Source organism: Centruroides vittatus, unplaced genomic scaffold (assembly GCF_030686945.1).
Source record: "Centruroides vittatus isolate TY-2023 unplaced genomic scaffold, ASM3068694v2 contig_911, whole genome shotgun sequence".
NCBI lineage: Eukaryota > Metazoa > Arthropoda > Arachnida > Scorpiones > Buthidae > Centruroides > Centruroides vittatus.
The window spans coordinates 20,669-45,616 of record NW_027122600.1 but is presented as its reverse complement, the minus strand read 5'-3'; the positions used below and the strand labels follow the sequence as shown (position 1 = coordinate 45,616).

Below are 24,948 nucleotides of genomic sequence, written 5' to 3'. Positions count from 1 at the left end.
TTACTGTTATCTGTAAAGATGGTATACTATTTGTTTGTAAATAAAATAGTGTATGTTACATTTAAAAGGTAATTTATGGAAAATCTTACTTGGGCAGACATCTCTATAATGGAGTTTCTCCTATCCTGCAAGTGTTCATTATAAAGAGGTTTCACTGTATAATAATTTGATGATTTACTTATTTCAAAAAGTCATAAAATATGAATTGATATATTAATCATCATTATTGTCAGAATTATTATTTACTGTCCCAAAACACTGTCAGCATAGCCTTTCTTCTAGTCTTGAGAAGCCCAGATGGCATCATTCCATTGAGCTTCATTTGCATTCTGGAAGAAATGGGAACAACATTTGATGATGAACATCAATGGGATTCCAGCCTTCAGCATGCAAAAAATCTTATTACAGCATGCAATTAAACTTTTTTTCACTAAAGTGAGCAGCCACTTTGGATGCTATGCCATACTAATTTTCCAGATACTTGCTAGATGGCATTGCTTTCAATTGCAAAAAATGGTTTTGAACTCAGATGGTTTCATTCACAGATTACACCACTTTTGTGTTTACTTAAGATATTACTAAAATATTTTACAAGATAATCATTAAGTTGACAAATATAAAATAAACATGAACTGAAAAAAATGAACAGATAGATAAATATATTCCTTAAAGTAAATTATCATTAAAATTATATTAATTACAAAATATATATTAATTATGAATTAAATAAATAATTTAATTAATGTTTTGACTGTTTTAAAATTGTTGAATATTCCTGTGCTGTTTACTAAGCTTTAAAGTATGATAAAATAAAACTGTTGTTATAGTTTATTATCAATATTGTTTTGCTATTTTTATTATTACTTACGAAAATAATTTTTTAACTTTTTAATTAAATAATGCAAACTTTTCTAAAATAGTAGGGTAAAATATAATTTTAAGAATGTCTCAGAAAAAGAAATGAGTATCACTAACTGTATTTTTTGTGATGAATAATACTTAGATATATAGACTATATTATAAAAGTGTATTACAGGATTGTTTTTTAATAATACGGGATGAGTGCTTCAAATTTTCAGTTTCAGTTGAAAATGAAAATTAATCTTCAAAAATTTATGGATATTATTTTTAGATGTCTTTCAAATTATTATGGATTAGCATTTTTAAAAATATTTGTAATGTTTTACATGCTTGAATATACATAAACTGCCAACTTAAAGAAAAATTGTTAATGTGTTCCTATACTTAAATTTCATTTCAAATTTCAGAATTTATTTATATTGCTCATTTAATTAAAAAATTAAAAACAATAGACAAAATAAAAATGTTACACTTGATAATTTTTAATAATTAATGAGCATATATCAGGTAATCATAATTAAAGTACCCCTATTCAGTACAGTCTAGCAGTCTAGATACAGCCAAACTTGGTGTAGTATTTCAGGACATGTGGAAGAGATTTTTGTAAAAACAAAAATTATTACCAAAGTTTACCATTACAGCACTTTAGCACTGCAAGCCATGTAATCTTAATCCATGTGATTTTTAGTTGTGGAGACACTTAAAAAAGTGTGGTTTATCAAGGATGTGTGGCAAATTTGTCAGCGATCGAAAATAGTATCACAGTGCATTACAGAGGATCGGTTATGGTTGGTTGTTGAACATACTTTTTAGTGGCTGATCATAATTAATGACAATGAATGGCCTTCACATTGGTTTACATGTTCAGAATGGAAACTACATTGAGCAGTTATCCTCTATATCACTAAAATCTCTGTATAATATGAGTGTCTTGTACAAACAAAATATTTGTTGCTTGTACATTTCAGAGTGTTCAAAAGATATTTTGAATGTTCTGAAATGTCACCATATCAAATTTGCTTGTATTTGGACTGCTAAAATATCTTTCTAGACTTCATTTGAAAAGGGATACTTTACTTTCTGGTGCTTTAAAAATGTGTGTTTATTATTAACCTATATATTATTATTGTTTATAGGAACCCATGAAATCAAAGGCTCCTCAGTTACATTTAGAATACAGGTTTTATAAACTATTGGGAAATCATGGTAAGTAATGTTGAAATATTTTCATTTTTTAAGTATAGTATGTATAAAATTATATTAGAAAACTATATAAAGACATTTACACAGTATAAATTATACAGTAATATTTCATTAATATTAGATTAGGTATATTATTAATTACTTAATTTTCTGATATGTCAAATGTATTTTAGCATTATATTGCTTTAATATATATAAACATATTTATTATACAAATTTCTTTTATTAAATATTTTATAACTAGCGATATCTAAAGAAAAAATGTATGTGCTTAATATTATTAGCAAGAAATAATTCTTTGTTTTTTAAAACCATCTTCACGTTACATCAATGTAGAGTATTCAAATAGTACCGCATTTAAGCTTCAAAAGTCAATTCTAAATTTACTGTTGGATTTTAAAGATTATAAAATTTTCAATCATCAGTAATAGTAATCATTGTCTTAATCATACACAAATTATTTTCAAAGATAAGAGAAAAGAATTTAGAAATAATCTGTATTAATTAATACTAGTATATAATTTTGAAAGTATTCACATTGAGAGAAATTTGTCATTTTTACTGTTCCTTGGGCTTAATAATAATCAGATTGAAAAAAATGTCAATTTGAGTACTGTTTAGATCAGTTTGAGTGTTTATAATTAGAGGAGTAATACAGAGTAATACATATATTCTTAGAGATATTAATCATGTTGAATATATTTGAATTTGAAAGAGGAAATTCTTAGTAAGGATATTTGTTTTTGAGAATTAAAGTGAATGATGAAAAAGAATATTTACATTCTTATAAGAAATCATACAGCCAAACTAAACATTTGTATTACTTATCTATAATGATAAAAATTTATCCTCCTAGTGCATCATTCATATCTATTGTTAAATTTCACGTAAATAATTATTTTACTTTTTGAGAAATGTATTCTGTTTCTAGCATTTAGTATCTTCATCAAAGTGAACAAACTTTATTTCTAGAAATATTATTTGGGCATTATGTTCAATTTTTCTTCAATAGATAATATTTTGCAGTTTTACTTGCTCATCTATTATTATAAAATAATAAAATGAGTTTCATACATGATAAATGTTTTGATAATTTCAAGTATTACACTATATACAGTATTTTCCCCATATCAGCAGTCAGGTGATAGGTTTCAAGCCTCTCTGCAGATGCTTGAAACCTTGGATAATACAAATTCAATATAATATGTTTTTAACATATATACAGTTCAGTTTAAAAAATTATACAGCCATATGATATTAAGCAAGCTGTTATATAAAGCACTATACAGTATATACAGGGTTTGTCTCTGAGTGTTTGGAATGTGTAGATTGTGCATGAAGTGAAAATGTGTTTAGTGCTCATGTCAAGAGTCAAGATGCAGCAAATCATCAAGCAGCATTTTGCCATCAAATTTTGCATTAAATTGAACAAACTTGCTGTGGAGACTTTTGATTAAAGTCTGCCGCGTCCAAAGGAAGATTGCTGATACCTGGATGCTCCATCACGACGATGCACCCACTATTGTGTCACACGTCACTAATTGTGGTCAAACACAACGTGCCAATGCTGCTCCAACCACCCTGCAGTCCAGATTTGGCTCCTCTGACTTCTTTTTATTCTCTCGGATCAAAAGGAGCCTGAAAAGACATCATTTCAGGACGATTGAGGCAGTCCAAATGGCTTTGATGGGGTCCCTGAACAGCCTTGCAGTTGCTCACTTCCAGGAGGCATATGAAGACTGGAAAAAGCACTGGCAGGGGTGTATTGATGCAGGAGGGTCATATCTTAAAGATTATTGACTCACTGTACATATATCTTTAATAAATTTCTTTTTATGACTTCAGTCCCAATACTTATTGGACAAATCCTGTATAGTGGTAAATGTGAGCATAGATATTGTTTACACTGTGACTATACATGACTATAACTGTGCAAGTAAGAAACCGAGAAAATGGTTGACAAAGGGATGATTCTTGATGATGATGATAGGCAGGTAGTCATATGCAAAATTTGAGTTTCTAATTTCTGAATTTTTTTTATTTAAATTTTCAAACTGCAGGTAACTGAAACTGTTAGTGATGAAACAGCAAATAAGGGGAGTATTCTGAACTGAAACTAGAGTTGCATCAATCAAAATGTGTCACATTTGTTAAACTTAAACAATAAAATTTAGCTATGTATTCAGATATTCAGAGATTTCAAATAATTACTTCCTAATACAAAAAAAAGAAAAAAAGAATAACAATTGTATGTTTACAATGATGGATTATTTTTCATCTATTGCTTGCCAATAGTCTCATTTAAATGCCAAATAAACTGCCAGTTTTTTATCAGGCTATAAGACTAAACAATAACTGAGCAATTTGGCTGGAGGCAAGCCACCAAACTACCATCTCTTATTAAATATTATAATTTAATTTTTTTTCTGAATCCTAGCAATTACTTTTGTATTATGCACTATCACTGATCTGCCTGAATGTGGGTCATCTTTCATATCTTCTGTCTTTGAATTTTTTATATCACTCATATATTTACCTTCAACATAATGTTTTCAGTAAAGACTATTTTTAATATTTTATATATTATTAGCAATTTTTTAAAAATATTTCTAAATATTTTTTGTACTGTACATGAATATACATTACACTACTACTTTCTTAAACAAAAATTTTGACTTTACTCATGAGATACAGATCTGTAACATATCAGCTGATTTAATTAATATGATAAGAAAAACTATAAGTTCTTCTTTATTATCAAAAATAAAGTGGTTTATAAGTTTTTTTATAATTTATATTCTTATGTGTAATTAATGAACTTAACATTTTGTTGGGTTCAATCAGTGTTTTTCAATCTTTTTTATCCCACGGCACACTTGAATCTATAATTGAATTTCTGCCGCAAAAATTTCCTCGGAATAAATTATGTGGTTTAAAGTTATGTTTGTAAACATTCTATCTTCACATTACTTGCCACTTAACCTAATTCTTTTTGTTTATATTTTTGTGAATTAAATAAAACAGTATTGTTGTTCCTTAAAATAGCAGCAGGTTACAACAATAGTTATTCAAATTAATAATTTTCATTTACATAAGAAAAGCAATTAATATTAAGTTTTGATTGTCATTTAAAAATGACATGATAATTGCCTTCATAAACATGTGCAACATCCCACTATTTCTAAGTTAAAATAATTTGAACTAAATAAGGCAATTATAGATACTTTTTGATTAGAAGAAAATTTCATTTTAAATGAAATAGCCCAGTTTTATGCACATATAATTTTTCTTATAAATATATATTTTCTACTACATTAGGTATACATTTATTTATTATAACAAAGAAAAATTCTTATAACCAATTTAAAGAGATTTCAATTTTGACATGTACACTTTTTGGTCTTTGGGCTTCTTTCCAAAATAGTTTATTTAATAACCTTCAAAAATTTTTGCAGTACATGTAGGATCCTCTCATGGCACACTGGTTGAAAATCACTGGGTTAGATCATATAATTTAATGGCACAAAAACCTCATGGGACAAACTGCACTGTGCAACATTATGAATTTAAAACAATTGTAAAGTCTGAGAAAATGAACAGGAATAAGATTACTTGTGTATATAGCCAGCTAAAACAATAATTAAAAATATAAAATAGTTTACCATCGTTAAAATTCAAGAACAAATGTACGTAAGGAAATCAATAGCATAAAAAGCTTTGTTTATTGCACCTGAATAGAAATTTACTGAATAATCATGCAACATTATAATCAGGATTAGTATTAGATTGTTTTAAATAAAAATTTTTACTTAATGTTTTTCCTATGTTTTTTTTTTTAATTTCTTTATAGAAGGCATTCCTAAAGTATATTATTTTGGACCTTGTGGAAAATATAATGCACTGGTTATGGAATTGTTAGGACCTAGTCTTGAAGATCTGTTTGATTTGTGTGAAAGGAAGTTTAGTCTTAAAACAGTACTAACTATTGCAATCCAATTGGTAAGTTTTTATATTTAAAATAATTAACTTGTTTATTCTTAATAATTTGATTTCACTTTTTCTACAGTTACATCGTATAGAATATGTCCATTCCAAACACCTTATTTATAGAGATGTAAAGCCAGAAAATTTTTTAATCGGAAGACAGTCCACTAAAAGACATAACATTATTCATATCATAGATTTTGGTTTAGCAAAAGAATATATAGATCCAGAAACAAATAAGCATATACCATACAGAGAACATAAAAGTTTAACTGGAACAGCAAGATATATGAGTATAAATACGCATCTTGGCAAAGGTAAGATTGCATGCAAGCACTCTGTATCAAACATAAATGCATTATGACATAAAAAGGTATTAGTAGTATTTTAATTTGATTTTTTTCTTATTAATTTACAGAACAAAGTAGAAGGGATGATTTAGAGGCACTTGGACATATGTTTATGTATTTTTTACGAGGCAGCTTGCCGTGGCAGGGTTTAAAAGCAGATACTCTAAAAGAACGATATCAAAAAATAGGAGATACTAAAAGAGCTACTCCTATTGAAGTGTTATGTGAAGGTTATCCAGGTAAGGCTTATGTAAAACTTGGAAACCTATTTTTAAATAAAATAGAGAAAATTTTATATGTCAAATTTTGTTTATAGCTAATAACCTGTAAACAGTGTGTCACTATATAAATGATTCAGGATAAATGTATAGTAGTCATATGAATAATTTAAATATCTTTATAATGAATAATAATATTGTGTAATAAATTCTTAAGAATTGAAATATTAGGTTGGCTTCATATCCATTTGTATCAACATATTACCATTCATATTCTTATTTTTCACATATAATATATTGATTCAAACATATAATAAATTTATTCATTAAATAACAACTTACAATTATAATCATAATCATCAGTTTATTAACATAATAGGCAGACGCCTGTTACAAGGGGGTACATAACGTTTAATATAAGATGGAAAACAGACATTCAATTACAAAGATCAAACATATCTACAATTTATGAAATCACATATGGTATTTAAGATTTTACATTCAAAAGTCTTCTAACGCCATTATAGAAATTAAAAATTTCGTTAGTGGTAGCCTGGTTAAACTTATCATACATATGACTCACTAGACTTTGGTTGACATTTTGATCTCCAGTGGTCTCTGAGTCTTGATCTTTATCAAAGTCACATCCATAGAATAAATGAATTTTTGATATTTGTTTTTTGCAGTTTGGAGAGATAGAATGGGCATATTCTAAATATTTACCTTCTAATATAAGTCCTCTTTGATTAAGTCTCATCTGGATAAAAAATTTTTTAACTTGAAAAGTTAAGTTCGTAAAAATATAATTGTTAATAAATGGATAGTTAAAGATAAGTTCATAATAAAACTTGTTGCTTCTATTACGAATATCCTCAGTATCTTGAACTATGGACTGTTCTATAACTCTGTGCATTAATTGGTTGATATATTGATTATTATTTCTGAGATAATTGAAAACTAGATCAATGGAAAAACCGTATTCGTTAAGTATATGAGACAGTTGGGTAATCCAATTCCGATTTGTATTTGACTTCTGAGATTTATTGTATAATAATGATACAAGCCTAGTAGACAAGTCATCTGTATTAATTACCTTTTGTAACCATTTCATGCAGGCTTTAAACAAGATCGTGTTTATCTTATATCTGTTAAATTCCAAGTGAAGAACACTCCCTGGAGAACTTACAATTATACATTGAATTAAGAATGTGGGTTTATTAATTTTTGTTTTAATCATAAATCATAAAAATAATTTAATAGTAATTTTTTTCTTCAATTTATTAATTAAATAACCTACAATGATAATAAATATGTATACAGTAAAACCTCATATTTTGAAACTCAAGGGACCAAAAAACACTACTTTGAATTATTCAAACTTTTTTGAATCAAAGTTTTTTGTAATTCATGAATAAAATTATGACATTATCTTACATAGTTTTACCTGTTTATTTACAAATGTGTTAATATTACAATTTATTACTTAGTAATTTAAGTTATATTGAAAAAAACCATCAGTTGGCATGTGTACTTAATGAAAACAATGAAAATTTAACCAAATTACATTCAAAGCAAGACCTGAAAATAACATATGAAAGAAGCTTAAGTGCTTCAATAAGAATTACTGCAAATTTTGTCTAGAGAATCAATGGCTAACTTTTTGAAGAATTTACCATCTTGAATTCATTATTACAAAAGTCATGTTAGTTGATGAAAACAAGTTCTATTAACAACTAAAGCTATAATTATGCAATCTATCATGAATACACATGTGTATTTAATGGTCTTTGAAATTATTGAAACAATAGATTTTTGTGAAAAATTACCAGAATAGTTAAATGCCAAACAGATTTCTTCCATAAAAATAAAAAAATGTTCTAGCTTATTCTATCACCTTCTCTGAGTCTTTTATCTGATATCAGCTTTCTACTATGCACTTGTAGGGATCTTTTTTCTGACCTTACATAGTTGCATAAGTCCATTACAGTAATGCTTGATAGTGGGAGTTTTGGCAGCAATTCAGAAAACCATTTTTTAAAAACAGATATCATTCATATCCTGATGATAAATAATATCCTGTATTTTTGGACTGGAGCAGAAGGAGCATCCTCTACAAATCCCTTTTCACTTTCACAGTGAGCACAAATTAGACAGTTGCTCTTTCCGTACAGCTCTTTCATTCCAGATGACAAACTCTCAAAAAATGCATCCTTACCAGACTTCGCAGTTTTATCTTGCTAACATATTTACACTGTGTGACTAGCATTTGTCAACGTTTCATCAAGTGAAAATATTTTTTTTCTTTTTGAATGATACTGTCAGATTTGTCAGAGATATGTGCTCCCAAGCTATAATTTCATATTTATCAGTTAGTACATAATGTTTCTTGCGACAATCATAAACACAACTGAACAATGTTTTGAAAATAAGTGGCAAATCAGGGTCACTATTTATATCTTTCAATATGTTGTACAATTGTAGTAGTCTACAAAGAAAGGTCAGTCATCAAAAAAATTAGTAGTCTGGAACACAAAGTAAATAAATGGTGGTTCCTTTTGGACAGACTCTGTCTTCAAATTTATACTTTGTTCATTGTTGATGGATCATTTCTGGAAAAATACTTACATACAAAATCTTATGTCTGCTGCATGCCATTGCTTCTTCACCACAATAACGATGAAAAGCAACATGATCGTCAGCCTTGCAATTTCTTCACAGCTTTTTCTAGGCTAGTTTCCCTAAGTTTAAGTATACTAATTTTCTATAACTGGATATTTGTAATTTACTAAAACATCACAAATATTTTTGTAAATCCAGAAAGATATTTAATATAACAATGAAAAATATATACTATGAACAGTTCGGATAACAAACACTTTTGTGGAAGATTTTTATGTTCGGATAATGAACACGTGTTTGGATAAGGAACACCTCACAGAACAAACACAAGAAGAAGCGACGTAAAATAATGAATACTGTTTGGTCTTCCCTTGTCTTCAGGCAACAATTCAAAACTTTTCGGAGTGCAGGAGATGCCAACATCGACTCTCAACCCGGTATATACTGATTGGATAGTATTCCTCTGAACTTTGAAACTCTCCCTTGTAATTCCAGCCTTATATTTTTCTGACAGAAACAATTCGTTTATAGCATTCACAAGACTGTCAAGCAAGCACTTGTTAAGGTTTATGTCGGTTTTTATTTTTGAAAGGTGAGAGTATAATAGCAAAGGTAGAGAGTGGGCAGGTGATGTCTGATGTCGCTGGGCAGTATGGCTTGAACAGGTCTACAGTAGGCTGCAGTTCAGTCTTATCGAAGAAAGATACTGTATTATTAAGAAGACTCAAGTAGCTAAAGGAATAACAAAAATCACATCTGAGAAATAAAGAACATTGAAGAGCTCATAATGGAACCTTAAAACTGATCTGACGACAGAAGAATGCCAAGAACTCATGAATGAAGAACACCAAGAAACTCTGCGAGATATGTTTTCTTTGAAAAAGAGGATTAATGAATAGATATCCTCCCACTTCTTCAAAAGATCTTTAATAGCAGATATCAGAACAACGGTCTTAGAATGGCATCCAAACCAGGTTGAGGTTAATAGGCTTGGGGGTCTCTACAATTACAATTCTATTAATTACTTCTGAAAAATCCTGAAGAAGAGAGAAAAGCAATCAACATTAGACAGATTCTTTAATCCCCACAAATGGAAAAAACATGACTAATAAAAATACAAGACTGTGTATATATGTATTTTTATTATTACATATAAATAAACATAGTAAGAAAGTATATATTTTTTATTTTTTGGAGTTTACAAGAATGAATTAATCAAATTTCCATAGAAACCTATGGTAAATTGATAATTCGTTAATGAACAATTTGGATAGCGAACAGTCATGCAACAGATTATGTTTGTTAACTGATCACTCGCTGTATATGTAGTTTATTAATGCATGTATGCATTCATATGTATGTTTATAAAATTTTCAAGAAATCATACATTACTGGTTATATTTATGATATTTATTAAATAAGATGATGATGTTGTATAGACAGGAGCTAATTTTTGTGATTTATAAATTTTTTCATACTGTGATTTAACAGACACTCGTATATTTGTATCACAATAAAATTTTTATATATAATTTTAATCGTCAAATAAAATGAAATTGGAATTTATATGCTAAAGAAATTATTTTGAATGATAACATGAGAGAAATATTAATATTACTGTTTTAATTCTAGATGAAATGGCAACCTATTTGAGATATGTCAGAAGATTAGATTTCTTTGAAACTCCTGATTATGATTATCTTAGAAAATTATTTCAAGATCTGTTTGAAAAGAAAAGTTTTATTGACGACGGAGAATTTGATTGGACTGGAAAGCAACTTGTAAGTAATATGAATCTGAATAATATATAAAAGAAATAATTTCTTGAGAGTTAATTCTTATTATCAAACCAACTTAATGATGCCTTTTAAATTCATAATTTTTGAACAATACATTTATATTACTGAGATACTGATCTACAAGTATACACTTACAAGACTGGTATTGTTTTGATTTTTTATGATTAAATCATTTACTATATTTATCCATTTTTCTTGTTTTTTTTTTTTTCTAAATTATACTTTTGACAAAAAAAGAAAATTTACATTAATAAGTTGGTAGGATAGTAATTTTTGGCTTTCACCATCACTATTATTCACTTTTATCTCTTTCTCCATCTGTAATTCCCCTTTTTTTCTTTTCTTATTAAAATAAATAATAACAATAATAATTTATTAAAGAAATTTCAACTTTTAATAAATTTATTATTTATACATAATGGAAAAATATATTGATTAATTACATTTGAATTATTTATTAATTTCTGTTTTTAGTGCCTTTCAATTCATTTTTACAAATAAAATATAAATCTGGATTTTAAATTTGCTGATGTACTATACTTAATCAAAGCTTACAATTCTATGGTTGCTATTCTTTGCTTTTATAAATTGAAAACTATAAATATTTGTAATGTTTTTACACATGTAAAGATTAATTTATGCTTCTGTTTGTAATTTAATTACTTTAGCTAAAGTATTTTCGGTTTAGTAGTTAAATATAGAATAAAAAGCAAAACAATACAGTTAGAAATTAATTCAATAAAATATATTATTATTTTTTTCTTTTTAATTCAAATAAACATAATTCTTCAAAAATTATCTGATAATGATACAAACATGATAACATACATGATCATGAAAATATGTTTTTGTTATTATATATATATATATACATACACCATATATTTCTGCAGATAAGACAATAGTTGAATCATAAAAAAAGACCCCGAAAATCCGTGGTTGTCTTATAGGACAGATACAAAAAAATTAGATTGAAATTTATATAAATTAAAATCATTATAAAAAACAGACAAACCATAATTATTTACTAGTAGAGAGTAGAGCGTGTCCACAAAATAGAATAGCCTGTACGACATTTTTGTGAATAGTCAAGGTCATTACCCAAATGCCTGAATCAGTGTGAATGTTTGCAACAATAGCAAGGCAGAAAATAAAATTTGTTTATTCGAAAAATTACGGAATAGGACATAATTCCATATACGCTATACAGCAGTGTTTCCCAACCTTTTTTGTGCTATGCCCCACCTAAGCCTTTCTAAAATTCTTATGCTCCCCAACATATATGTTGAACTCTTTTGGAAGGTCTCTCGTTGCCATGTTCGTTGAAGTTTTTTCTTGGCACTTAATTGTCACACTGTTTTATTGTAACCACGATAAAACACAATCCTTTCATCAAAGTCTCTTGCACTTTCCAGTCATTGCCAAACACGACCTAGAACACGACAAATCACGTCTGCCCACCTCGAGGTCTGGGCAAAGAATGTTCTTTCTCCTCTTTCACCGGCCTCAGGGCCTTGTTCATCTCTTTGTTCTCAGTGGTTCCCAGAATTGTTAATCCCACCCCAAGGGAAAAGGGTTATAAAGGAAAGTTCTAGAAGGAAAAGGAAACAAAGAAAATTAAAACTAACTTAAATCAATATTTACAATAAATATGGCATACAGCGGCTATACGGTTAACTTAAACTCTGGACGAGTTTCGAATTGCCCCCCTTAACAATCAAATTGCCCCCTTGTGGGGTGTGGGCCCCACGTTGGAAAACACTGCTATACAGTATTATTATCCAGAAGATGGTCACTGATTTAAACTAAATTCATAGGTCGTCGATAGTTTGGGGGTTGTCTTATAAAACAGATATATGCTAAAACTATAAAATTTTTACGAAAATTTATACCTCGTCTTATCTGCGGAAATATACAGTATATATGCAAATGTACATCATGTAAAGATTTGTCTCTAGGTACATAATAAAAAAAAAGTGGCTAAAAATGATATAAGAAAATGGAAATATTTATGAAATTTAGTTGTACAAAATTCACAAGTATTATTATTAATCAAATAGGTTTCAGTGTGAAGAGCATTACTTCTCAGTTTAAGTCAAAATGTTATTTGGTTTTACTCTGAATTAAATCAGATACCAATTCCGATATGTAGCCATGTTTATTATAGTCTTCCATTATGCAATCTAAAAGTTGAAAATTTTTTTTCCTTCTACAGTATTGCTCTTTTCAGTTTGCTTTTTCAGGGTGTATTTATTTATCCACTAATTTTTTTGTTTCCAATATATGAAGCTTGTTGTGAATCAGAAAGTTCAGATGTATGACATTAAGTAATGTCTTAATATTTCAGGATTTAAATGGTTTTTCTTTTTTTAGGAAAAACTAGAACAGAGTCAATGATGTGTTTTTTTTTACAGTTGAAAAGTTAGCATTATTCCATATGTTTGGCAGTTTCTGAAGATGGTTTGATATTGCAAATTTTTCAGTTACAGTAAGACCCTGCTTAATGCTGATTGGATATAATGCAGTCTGCTGAAGCCTTAAAAAAAGCTCAAAATTTACACCAATTTAAATTATCACAGCATTTCATTCATTCATATATAATACAATAATTTACTAACGTGAACCAATCAGAAAAAGGTGGCAAAATGGTGTACTTTCTTTAAATCTGTGTTTGTTTGGTGTGGTGCAATTTTGGAAAAAATATAATATCACGGATGCCATAGGCAATATCGGCTTTGCTTGGCAAGAATTAACTGATAAATGCACAAACAAAGTATGAAAGAAGTTATGGCTGAAAGTATCCAAGAATTCTCAATGAGAAGAGCCTATCACTATCATTAGGTTGGCCAAATTGTCAATCTAATCGATACAGCAAGACTAGGAGATGTAGACCAGGGGTGGCCAACTTTTGTGTACATAAGATCTACTTTTTATCTTAAAAATGTGTCGCGATCGACTTGTTGTCATAGGCATAGTCTAAGTGGAGAGGGGGAGGTGTGTAATACATACTATGTTTATACACTGTATTTCAGTACGAGGTGCACTCCCGCGAGCTATGGGTAGATAAGCAAAATATATTCAAAACTATTTTTCTATTTTTTAAACCACTTATTAAGTTTTCGAGATATAAGGCTCATAAAAAAATAAATTTCCAGACCCAACTTTTGATATTTGCAGCTACCAGTTCATTCCGTACAGGCGGTACCTAAAAAAATCTTTCAAGATAGATTTTTAGTAACTTACAATATAATTTAATTTTTTTTATCAATTGCAATGTATAAGTTGTGGTACTATTTGTTCGTAAATATGAAAAAGTACAGTATGGCTGATAATTTGATTGAAGATTATCATGGAAGAATGATATAAGATTTTTAGATTTATTCTTTGTTAATCTATCGATCGTGGGAGTGCATGTCGTACTGAAACACTTTGTATATCTACCTACGTTAAAAACAACATAATTATTTAACGGGCCAAAAGACTCACATTTAGGGGAAATAAAACAACATGAGTAATTATTAACAATATTAATTCGAATTAGCTACAGATAAAGACAGATTTGGAATCTATTTTACTGTATTACCTTAATAATAATGGGAGAAATAGTAATAATATTGTTAATACATGTACTAAAGAAAAGAAGCTACCGTATGACAATACCAAATATTCAAGCTAAATGGCTGTTTTTTTCTATGAGTCGAGTCATAACTGCATGCATATTGTTGTGTTTGCTTGTTACGTTCAGGCGTTGCGTTCAGTTACAAGTGTAACACATAAATAAAGACATCGCAAGCGGTCGACCAAAATTGGCTTCGCGATCGACTTGTTGGCCACCCCTGATGTAGACGAACAGGATGTTGAGGAGTTACTGCAGGTTTCTAGTGAGAGCTTTACCAACGACGATCTTCAAGAACTGGCAGAACAACGAATTCATGTAGAACTGGAAAATAGAGATTCTGAAAAACAGACAGAACTACAGATTTCCTTAGTAAAAGTTTGGTAATGGAAACTGAAAACATTGATCAAATTGTAGCGAATGATCCAGATTTTGAAAGGAGTGCAAAAGCAAAACCAAAGCATTTTGGTTGCGATCTTCTGCTACCAACATTTGCTTAAGGAAAGAAAAAAGTGACAAATGAAACTTCACTACTTTATTGGAAAAAAACGAAAGTCAAGACCTTTGTCACAAAAAATGAACTTTACACTTGTGTGTGCATACATTTATGTTATTTAACATATACAGTAGAGACTCGTAAATCGGCACCCCGGTAATCGGCACGATTTTCAGTCGGACTGTGTCGTGCCGAATCGAACGTTTTTGATACTAAATTTACTTCTAAAGTATAATTTTCATGTTTTTATATTCTTCAATATATTTATTTTGTTTGTACAAAATGCAGAAATAATTTTTAACGATACGATAGCCTCGATTATTATTATTAAAAATTTTCGTTAGGCTTAAAATCGACAAAAATTCAGCACGAAGCGACACGCAACGGAGAAAAATTTGAACATCAGACAGGTTAATATATTTTTTCGTACATAATGGGTAATCGGAACAAATCCCTAATCTGAACAACCCCAGTCCCCAATTGATTCCGATTTTCGGTTCACTACTGTATTAATATACAAATTAATATAAAAATAACTTAAAGTAAAATTTGTTTATTTTTGGTTGTGTGTTCCCCTATCCCTATTTACTGTGTTAAAATGACCTCGTTTAATGCTGTTTCGTTTAGCGCTTTGTCTAGGGACACATTCCTGTGTTAAGCGGGGTCTTACTGTACACCTGTTTGTGCTTTCTTCTGGACAGTTTTCAGTCAGAAAAATATTAATTCATCTCTACCTATCCAAATTCAAAATATTTCAGTTTATAAAATTTTAGCTTGATTCTGAACTTTGTACATTTACTAAAAGTATGCCCAAAATAAAATTATAATTCTATCAAAATTATCTGCAATAGAATTACTCTCAATTTGTTTATCTGTCACATGCATTTAGGACAGATTTCAGTTCTTTAAACTATAATATGCAATCCATTTTCTGCTGCATCAACTGAGTTGGTACTTTTGATGATAAGATTTGTTTATGATATCAGCTTAAATGTAAATTTGAGGTTGGCTAAGAAGTATGCTCTGAGGCAGCTAGGTTCAAATTCATGACAGATTTTGGAGTCTCCATTTTGGGGACAGATTCATTTTTCATGGATGGTCTGTCCCAGATATATTGAGCTCAATTGCAGATGTGGCTAAACTTGGTATATTTATTGGTATTGGTATATTTATTTATAATTATCTAAATGATATTAAAAAATTTTCGGACATCCTACACTTTTAGTTAACAAAATATTCAACCAGGAATGTAATTTGCTTGGAAAACTCAGAATTCAAGAAATTTTTCTTAATTGACATTTTTTGGTAAATATTTCTTAGTGAATTTTCAAAGTTTAGATGATATTTCTAATTATTTAACCTATTTACTTAATTGTATAAAGCAAATATTTCTGTTACTTTTCCTTTTATTATGCTTTTCGTAACTTTTATCAAGCAACTTTTAAAAATTGAGATAAGTAAAAGTAACTGGCTTCCTAGCTACTAAACCTATAATTATTTAAAATTTATTTTTGTTTATATAAACATTAATTAATTAATCCAAACAAACAAGATTACCATATGAATGTTTTTATATTTATAAGAAAAAGTTTGTATTTATTTTTGTTTTTTATTCAAACATAGGACCTTAATCAAAAATATATTTATGTTCCAAGTTTTGAAAATCATTTAATCTCTCTCAAATATTTTGACCTCCTTGAAGTTCTTTTAAGCATTTTTACATTCTTACTTGACTCCACTTTTCATTGTATGAAGCAAATATTTCATGAAACTTACAGGCACTATTTTAGAATTATTTTTTGAGCTGCTTTTTTTTATTGGCGTTGACAATTCATAACCAATATCAACCACACGGTAATATTTTCTTTTCATCAAATTTTGAAAATTATGATAAATACACATTTAAAAGAACTTTTATTCTTTAAAAATTCAAACTGGTTTTAAACTTTCTATTTTTTTAATCACTAAACAATTTACTGGTGGTTAATTTTAGAAATTCAAATAATAATTTGGTATGACTAAATATATATACAAAGATTTCTTTATGATAAATTTGAAAGGCACTAAAAATATTAGATTTTGCACAATTTTTGTTATTGTTTTATATTTTTATTTAACTGTTGCACATTGATTACTCTTATTATTAACTGTTCCTCTCTGCATGTTTCTTTTTATTTAATTCTTTCTGTACTTTGCATGCAAATATTTTCTAACTGATTGAATCAGCCTCCAAATTTCTTTCAATTAAAACAACTCAGAAATGCTTTGCCTTCAAATATTGAACGTAACAGATCTGGGAAGGTTTGTACAAAAATTTTATGATTATGAAAAATAGAAAGGCTATACTATAAATTTCAGATATTGATATTACTATTACTATTATATTCTCTAGTCCACACCAGTTGGATCTTTACAAACTGGTCAAGAAGTGATTGTTTCTCCAAATAGAGAAAGACATATTACCTCAGATACACGGGTATGTATATGTAATAAAATTATGACTTAGATTAAACTAATATTAACAACAAATATATATCATAGAGTTGCAGTAAATTTTAATTGTATTTTCACATAGGATGAATACATTAACTAAATTACATTATTTTTTTGCAATATTCTTTCAAATATTACTCTTAATTTTTTATTATAATTTTTATTTTTAAATTTGGCTTACAAATGGTTGTTTAGCTGTGTGGCATTTTGATATATTTCATGTTTGTTTCTATAGAAGTTTTCAAAGTATACAAAAGTCTGTTCTTGGAATCAATTTTTTAAAGTAAAAGCTCTAACAAATTTTTAGTGTTCAACTCAAATCATGGGTGTTTAGATATTATTTTGCTTTGTATATGTTTTATTCAGTACAGTAGTATCTTTAAGTATATGGTATTTTTGTATTATATACACTCTTGTTAATCCAAACCAATTTTGATCATTTTTCCACTAAATTGTCTAGCAAAGATTTGTCTGTAGTCCTTTTTGACTTGATTTTCTTTATATAAAACTCTGTACAATAACGTTTGGATCAGTAAGAGTACACTATACTTAAGTGTATTCAATATTATTTCATCCACAGTACTTGATTAAAAGTTAATAAGTAAATGAAGTTATAAAATTAATTATTTTTTAACCAATATCTGTTTACTGTACAAAGTATATAAATTTAGCTTAACTACAAAATATTAAGAGATTGTTTATTAGGTAATTAAAAAATGTATACTGAATCAATAGAGATTAAATTTATTTATTATTTATCTGTTTAGATAATGAATTTTCAGTCTAAATTACAGTATCAATTTTTTACTTACATTCAATAATGTAATAATTTTTCTTATCATGCATATTAGAACATTAATAGAAAAACCTACATAAATGTGTCTATGAACTAAATCATACCTGTCTATTGTATGGAGAAATATCAAACATAATATATTTGTTAAACATAAGAATATATTTTTAATAAATACAAAAAAGTGAAAAATACACAAATGGCCAAAAAGTATTGTAGTTGAGCAAGAAATAAACATATTAATCTATTAAATTAGTGTGTTCAAATTGATATATTTTAACTGATCTCCCACAATATACATACCAAGAGTACTGAGATACCTATCTCAGTACTCTTATATGTTCAAATTGCATTACTTTGTGCTTCTGTATTGCCTACTGAAGAGGAACCGTTAGAAAATACAGTTTGAAATGCATATAGTGTAAGTAAATCTCTTTGACAATAATAATAGTAAAAAAGACTTGAAAAAATCAGAGTGATTTTACTTTTTATCAAAGTACCTTCCCTTTTAAAGGTTTTTAAATTACATCTATATTACTATTAATAATATATTATAAAATAAAAAAATATATATTTTTAATTATCTGCAATAAATAAAATTTATGTGAAAAAAAGGATATATTACTGAAATATGCATCAATTGCTTACTGAGAAGAGAACTTTACACAGATATAAAATGAATTGGTTTACTTTTGGCCTTAGTTGATACAGTACTTTGAAATTTGAGTTAGATTGTGGCACAAACCAATAGGAATTTTTGTGAGATCATACCACATTATTATTCTGTATGTTATGCTAGAAAAAAATAAATTTTAACAATTAGGCTAGTATTTTTATGAAAAGTAGTAAAATTACAGTTCTTGCAATACAATTTGACTAATGAAATTATTTGTGTACTCAAATATGTTTGATGACAAATACTAACTCAGTTATTATTATCTAGTCATAAAGTTTCTTGTTTAATGCTTGAATCAGTTGCAAATTTAAATATGCTATTTTCAACTTCTATATAATAAAGACAATGAAAAATTTATTTTCAGCATGGTAAACAACAAAGAACAGCATGGCTGGAACAGACAAACAAACAGCCAGGATCGAGCATGCTAGGCACAAACCTCACACAAGCAGATCGTCACGGATCCGTCCAGGTTGTCAGTTCAACCAACAGTGAGTTAGCCAACGATAATCCCACAACAGGTCACTCCAACACACCAATTACAGTTCCAGTAGAAGTAGAAGTTGTTTCAGAGACTAAGTAAGTCAAAATATGCTTAAAATTTAATTGATACAAGTTTTACTATTTCTTGTAATACAAAATATGCTTTTATCATTTTTTCAACAGATGTTGTTGCTTCTTCAAGAAAAAACGGAAAAAACCAGGAAGACAAAAATGACTCGCCGTCATGTGTAGTCCCGAACAGGAAGCAGTGTTATTACAGACATCGCCTTCGGATTCCAAGGAAAGCATTGGTGCAGTCCACGTTCAAACTGCCACTGTCTGAATGTCTTCACGATCTTCTCAATCATATTCACCATGTCTTTGATTTGTTCTGCAGCTGTGGCACTACAGACATAGAAAAAACTTCAAGATATCAGACAGACAAATTAAGTAGCATGGAATCTTTTAATGGCTTAAATATGTGGCTTAGTGTCCAGATAACAAAGTCAAAACATCTAAGAAAGGTACACCTTTGATTTTGTGAGGACAAGAGTGGATATAGCACCTCTGTTCCTTTCTTCCAATCTTATTTGCATTGAGAGACTTCAGGAAATTTTTTTCTTGGCTATTGTAGATGCGCTCCAGCTCCCATTTTTTGAATCACAACGGATATCAAAGCTCATCGGTTCTTATGTATCAAAATACAATTTTAAATTTTATTATATTGACTTGATTCTAAATTAAATTTCTTTTAAAAGATCAATTTAAAAGTACTTAAAGAATAAACAATAAAAAAAACAAAAAAAAATGATTTCAACTGGTGACAGTCAAGTGTTCTGTGCATTAATCAGTTATCATAGTTCAGATGAAAATGAGATAGAATGACCTAAATGTGATTCCTGTGCCTCGGATGCATTTTATTACAACGCTGAATTCCCCTCTAGTTGCCGCATACGTTGGTGTGATTCATAATTCTCGGTGTCCAGATGTAAATATTTTATTTAATCATCACCCACTGCGATTCGAGTGACATTGGTGATGTTTCGAGTCTTTCAGTGTGCACTTACGTGGTAATCGATCATATAGCATCAGAATTCTCATTTCTTTTCCATGGCAATAAATAAATTTTTTTTTCTGAAAATTGGGTAAATGTTAGTAATGTATTCTGTAGATAGCCTTGGCAAACAAAAACTATAAAGAAAAGTTGCCAAATTAAGTAGAAAGGAGTATTCTGGTGCTGAACCAAACACAAGTTTTCCATCCTGATTTATTACTACTACTATTATAATTATTGCAAGTTTTTTTTTTTTTTTTAAGAAAATGTTATAGACATTGTGAAGTCAGCTTATGATCTCGCCTTCCTATTTGTCTCTAAATAGAAATCGACAGTCGATAAACATGTATTAGTTCCTTATTAATAAGCGTGATTAAGTTTTTTATGTACCATCTGAAACTTTTTTTACTGTACAGAATCTTTAGGTTGAAATATACTGCATGATCCTTATTCCAAACACATGGTTTTAAAATATTTCATACTATCAATGTTTCAATTAATTTTTTTAGGATCTTTGTAGCAGCTTGTACTATTGTAGTGCAAAACTTGAAATATTTGTATCTTGTACAGCTGGAATAAACCAGAAAAAGTTAATGCATGCCTTTGTTTTTCATCGCTAACTTATGAAAAATTATTTGTCGGCATTAACAGCTTTCGTGCATGTACTAAATAGCTTAGTGATGACAATCAAAGCTTAAATATGAAATTTGAATAATAATAATTGAGAATTTTGGTAACTTTCCATTTACAATTGAAAGAAAACCATAATAAGAATTGTCTTCTTTTGGCATTCTTAAAATTATTCATATATACATCATTATTTTTGGCATTAAAAATTAATAGGAATTACTAATTTAACAATTTTTAGATTTATTTATAGAAATGAACAGGTAAACATTTTTAATTATACCAATATGGTACTTCAACTCTGCACTTCTTAGTCCTGTAAAATGTGAATAGTACTACTAAACATTCACTTGATTCTATAGAACGGGTCCCCAAGCTTTTCAAGAGGAGGGCCACATTATTAATTCTGACAACAGCAGTGGCCGAGAGTGATTCAATATCTTTCTCTCGCTAACTCAAACTGTATATGTAAATTGAGTAAATACATTTGAACATATTACAAATATCGAATATTTTGGGAAGCAGTTAAGTCGTCCAACTGAAAAAAAAAGGTTCCATTTTCTCAGAAAATTAAGTAAACATGACCCTCTCCTTAGCTTCAGTTTGATTTACTCGCATTAAATGATTATTTCTTTTTTGTCTAGAAGCAAGGCAGGCCACATCCAGCCCACCAGCAGTAGTTCAGTACCCCTGCTATAAAATACAAAGTGTCCAAGAGAATTATTTAGCCATACAGCCACACCCCCATTATTCGTATCTTAACATATTCCCAGAAACAAATATCAGGGAGTATCTTTTGCTATTTTTAATAGGAAAAATTTAACTTGTTCCCAAACAGTTTTCCAAAAAAATTAAAATGCTACTAATCATGTATTAATAGATTGAAATGTTTATTAGTAAAATTATTGGAGTCATTAAAGGGTATGTTCGTAAGCAGTAATGCAATGAATGAGTTTTTTAGTACTTTTATTTAGAAAGAAGTTTCTTCCTGTCAAGAATGTATAAATAGACATCAGTGAAAATGTTATTGTATAAAAAATGTATAGTATTATAATATAAACAATTATTTGTTGTGACATTGTTGCAAAGCACTTTAGTAGTATCTTGTCCCTGTACATCATACTTTTCCTGTTAGCATTGAAATTTTGTCATTCATCTAACTCTGTTTGGGAGAAAATTTTTGAATTGAAATAATGTGACTTCCAGTCCAAAGCAGAAGTTAATTGGGGCTTTCCACATCTGATCTTGACTTTCATCTATCTAACACAGTTCTTGAGATTAAGGACTGACAGCAGATGACAGTGGGAATTTGTAGGACTAAAATTTTTTCAAATTGTATCCCAAGAACAATGAAAACAAGATGGTGAACCTACTCTTATTGCAAAATTTAAGTTATCAAATTTGCTAACCCATACAACAGTAGGACTAATACACCACTACTGACACAAAACAGATGAGAATGGAGTCAATCACTACTATTTTTTCATTAGTGCTACTTTCAAATTCATTTTTTAAAAAACTTCATACCAGTATTATTCAATTTGGATATATCGTTGGGTACTAAGATATGACTATTAGCTATTAATGATAGATTGAAATCTATATATATAAAATTACATGTCCTGACTGACTGACTGATTCATCATTGCCCAGAGCAAATTGCTGAATCTAAAGAGGTGAAATTTGGTACACAGTCAGGGTAAATCATAAAAATGCACACTAAGAAGGGATTTTTGGAAATTCCTCTGTGGGGGAGAGGATTAAGGCTTAAAAAGTCTCAGCCCTGAAAGGCAGTAAGTACCATAACAAAGAGGTAGTGGGGTAACTGAAACTCTATTTTTCTATAAGTATTTATACTTTAGGAATTTTCGGATAACATCATTTATGTTTAAAAAAAAAATTAAACTCAGATTTATCGTATCTCGGAATCCCATATTATTTGAAACTTGAATTTAGGTGCATTAGCAGTCCATAGTTCAAAGCAAACAAAAATCGGTAATTTTACCAAATTAGTAAGAACTAATGATTAAGAATCTTAGTGAAGTACCAAGGGAGGGTTATTTCTATCAAATTGCAAAATCCCTATGGGCGAAGTTGCTGGTAACAGCTAGTAATGTATATACAGGGTTCATTAGTCTAATAAATATGTAGTTCCATCCAATTATTTTAGGGTCAAAAATGAAGCTTAAAATCCTACATAAGTCTTTCAAATTGTGAATTTTTGGCAGGCCAGACCTTGAAAAAATATCAGAACTCCATTTTAAACCTCTCCAAAGGGATACAGCTGTTTGATTTCTCACTTCTGTGTTACCAACATGTAAAAACCAAAGCTTACTTTTAAACATTGAAATCTGCTTTTTCGAATACTGTATTATTAAAATGGGTTCACATTTTCATTTGAGTATTGAGATAGTAGAACATGTCCACATCCAGGGAGGACATTTTGGGCAATTCTTGTAAATTATTGTTTTTTTATAATGTTTTTCCAAATTACAGTGTAAATTTACTTTGAATAACTTGCTTTCCAGCAAAGTTTTTTTTGTGTTTACTGCAAAGTCTTATAACAGATAAGGCTTTGTTTACATTTATTACAGTAGGGTCTACTTGGGCAATATTTATTTACATCAGTCAGTTGAAGCTTCAGTTACATCAGTCAGAAGCTTAAAAAAATGCAAAATTACATTAAAAACTTGACAAATAATGTTAATACTTTGGTAGGGAATTGGGAACTTTTTTGGGGCAGGATGGATCTCAAAAACGAAGCAGAATTTGACAAAACTCTTAGAGGATTTTAAGTTTTTTTTATCCCAGAATCTATCCCTGAAATAATGGCATGGAGTTTCATTAAATCCTGTTATATGTGTTTTTTTACATAAACCTGACACCTCAATATTTCAGCTTAAAAATTATTTCAAGCAATAATTAATGCTAAGTTTTCATTATAAAACAAAAATTATACCAAAAAGCATTAATGAACAAAACATTATTAAATAAATAATGTTTTGTTCATTAATGCTTTTTGGTATAGTCATTCTGTATGACCTAATAGTTGAGGAGTCTTTCGGTTGAATTGCCGAGACCTAAATAGTATCAAATTCTTAATGAAAATAACTATTGGAACTTCATTCTAAAAGTACTGTAATGAAGAATTTTTGTCATTCTGTTACATTGGTTTAACAAAAATTCCGTTGCACATTCCTTGATGCATTTATTGGACTTAGTAAAATCCATAAAAGCATTTTAATGCTTTATAGACAAAACCTATCCACATTTAAGTATTCTGTAGATTTTTATTCAGCAATTGACATGCCGTAAAAAGTTTGTTTCAAACAAACTCTCCCTGAATCTCTTAAGACAAATCTCTATAATCTGACGACTCGATCAGTCCAGGTAGGCAGCAAGAACGACAAATCTAGAGATTAAATATTTTGAAAAGTGAAAAGTCGGTTAAACCGTCCAAGATAAAATAAACAAAACGAGAGTTGTTTTTAATCAAAAGTAAAAGACTGCTGACAAAGATTTCCTTTGGGTGAAAATATAGAACATTCCTTCATATTCTTTGTTGTGTGTTATGAATTCATTATGTTTTACAAAACTTTAAATGATTTGTCACATTTAGGCTTGATCTGATTGTCAAACTTCAGATGAATCCTATCTCTCAAAACCCGACTAAGTC

General features: G+C 29.0%; 1 protein-coding gene across 1 annotated transcript in view; it reads left to right on the top strand.

The window, feature by feature from the left end:
- Window positions 1–21,239, top strand: part of LOC136984284 (casein kinase I-like) — a 67,661-nt gene extending 46,422 nt beyond the window's left edge. Inside the window, exons 3-10 of the mRNA XM_067281213.1 lie at window positions 1,998–2,067; window positions 5,915–6,063; window positions 6,131–6,365; window positions 6,467–6,637; window positions 10,868–11,016; window positions 17,539–17,622; window positions 19,473–19,687; window positions 19,775–21,239. Of these exons, the coding sequence (XP_067137314.1) occupies window positions 1,998–2,067; window positions 5,915–6,063; window positions 6,131–6,365; window positions 6,467–6,637; window positions 10,868–11,016; window positions 17,539–17,622; window positions 19,473–19,687; window positions 19,775–19,826 (1,125 nt within the window). The 3' untranslated portion in view covers window positions 19,827–21,239. The remainder of the gene's footprint in view (window positions 1–1,997; window positions 2,068–5,914; window positions 6,064–6,130; window positions 6,366–6,466; window positions 6,638–10,867; window positions 11,017–17,538; window positions 17,623–19,472; window positions 19,688–19,774) is intronic.
- The last annotated feature ends 3,709 nt before the right edge of the window (window positions 21,240–24,948 follow it).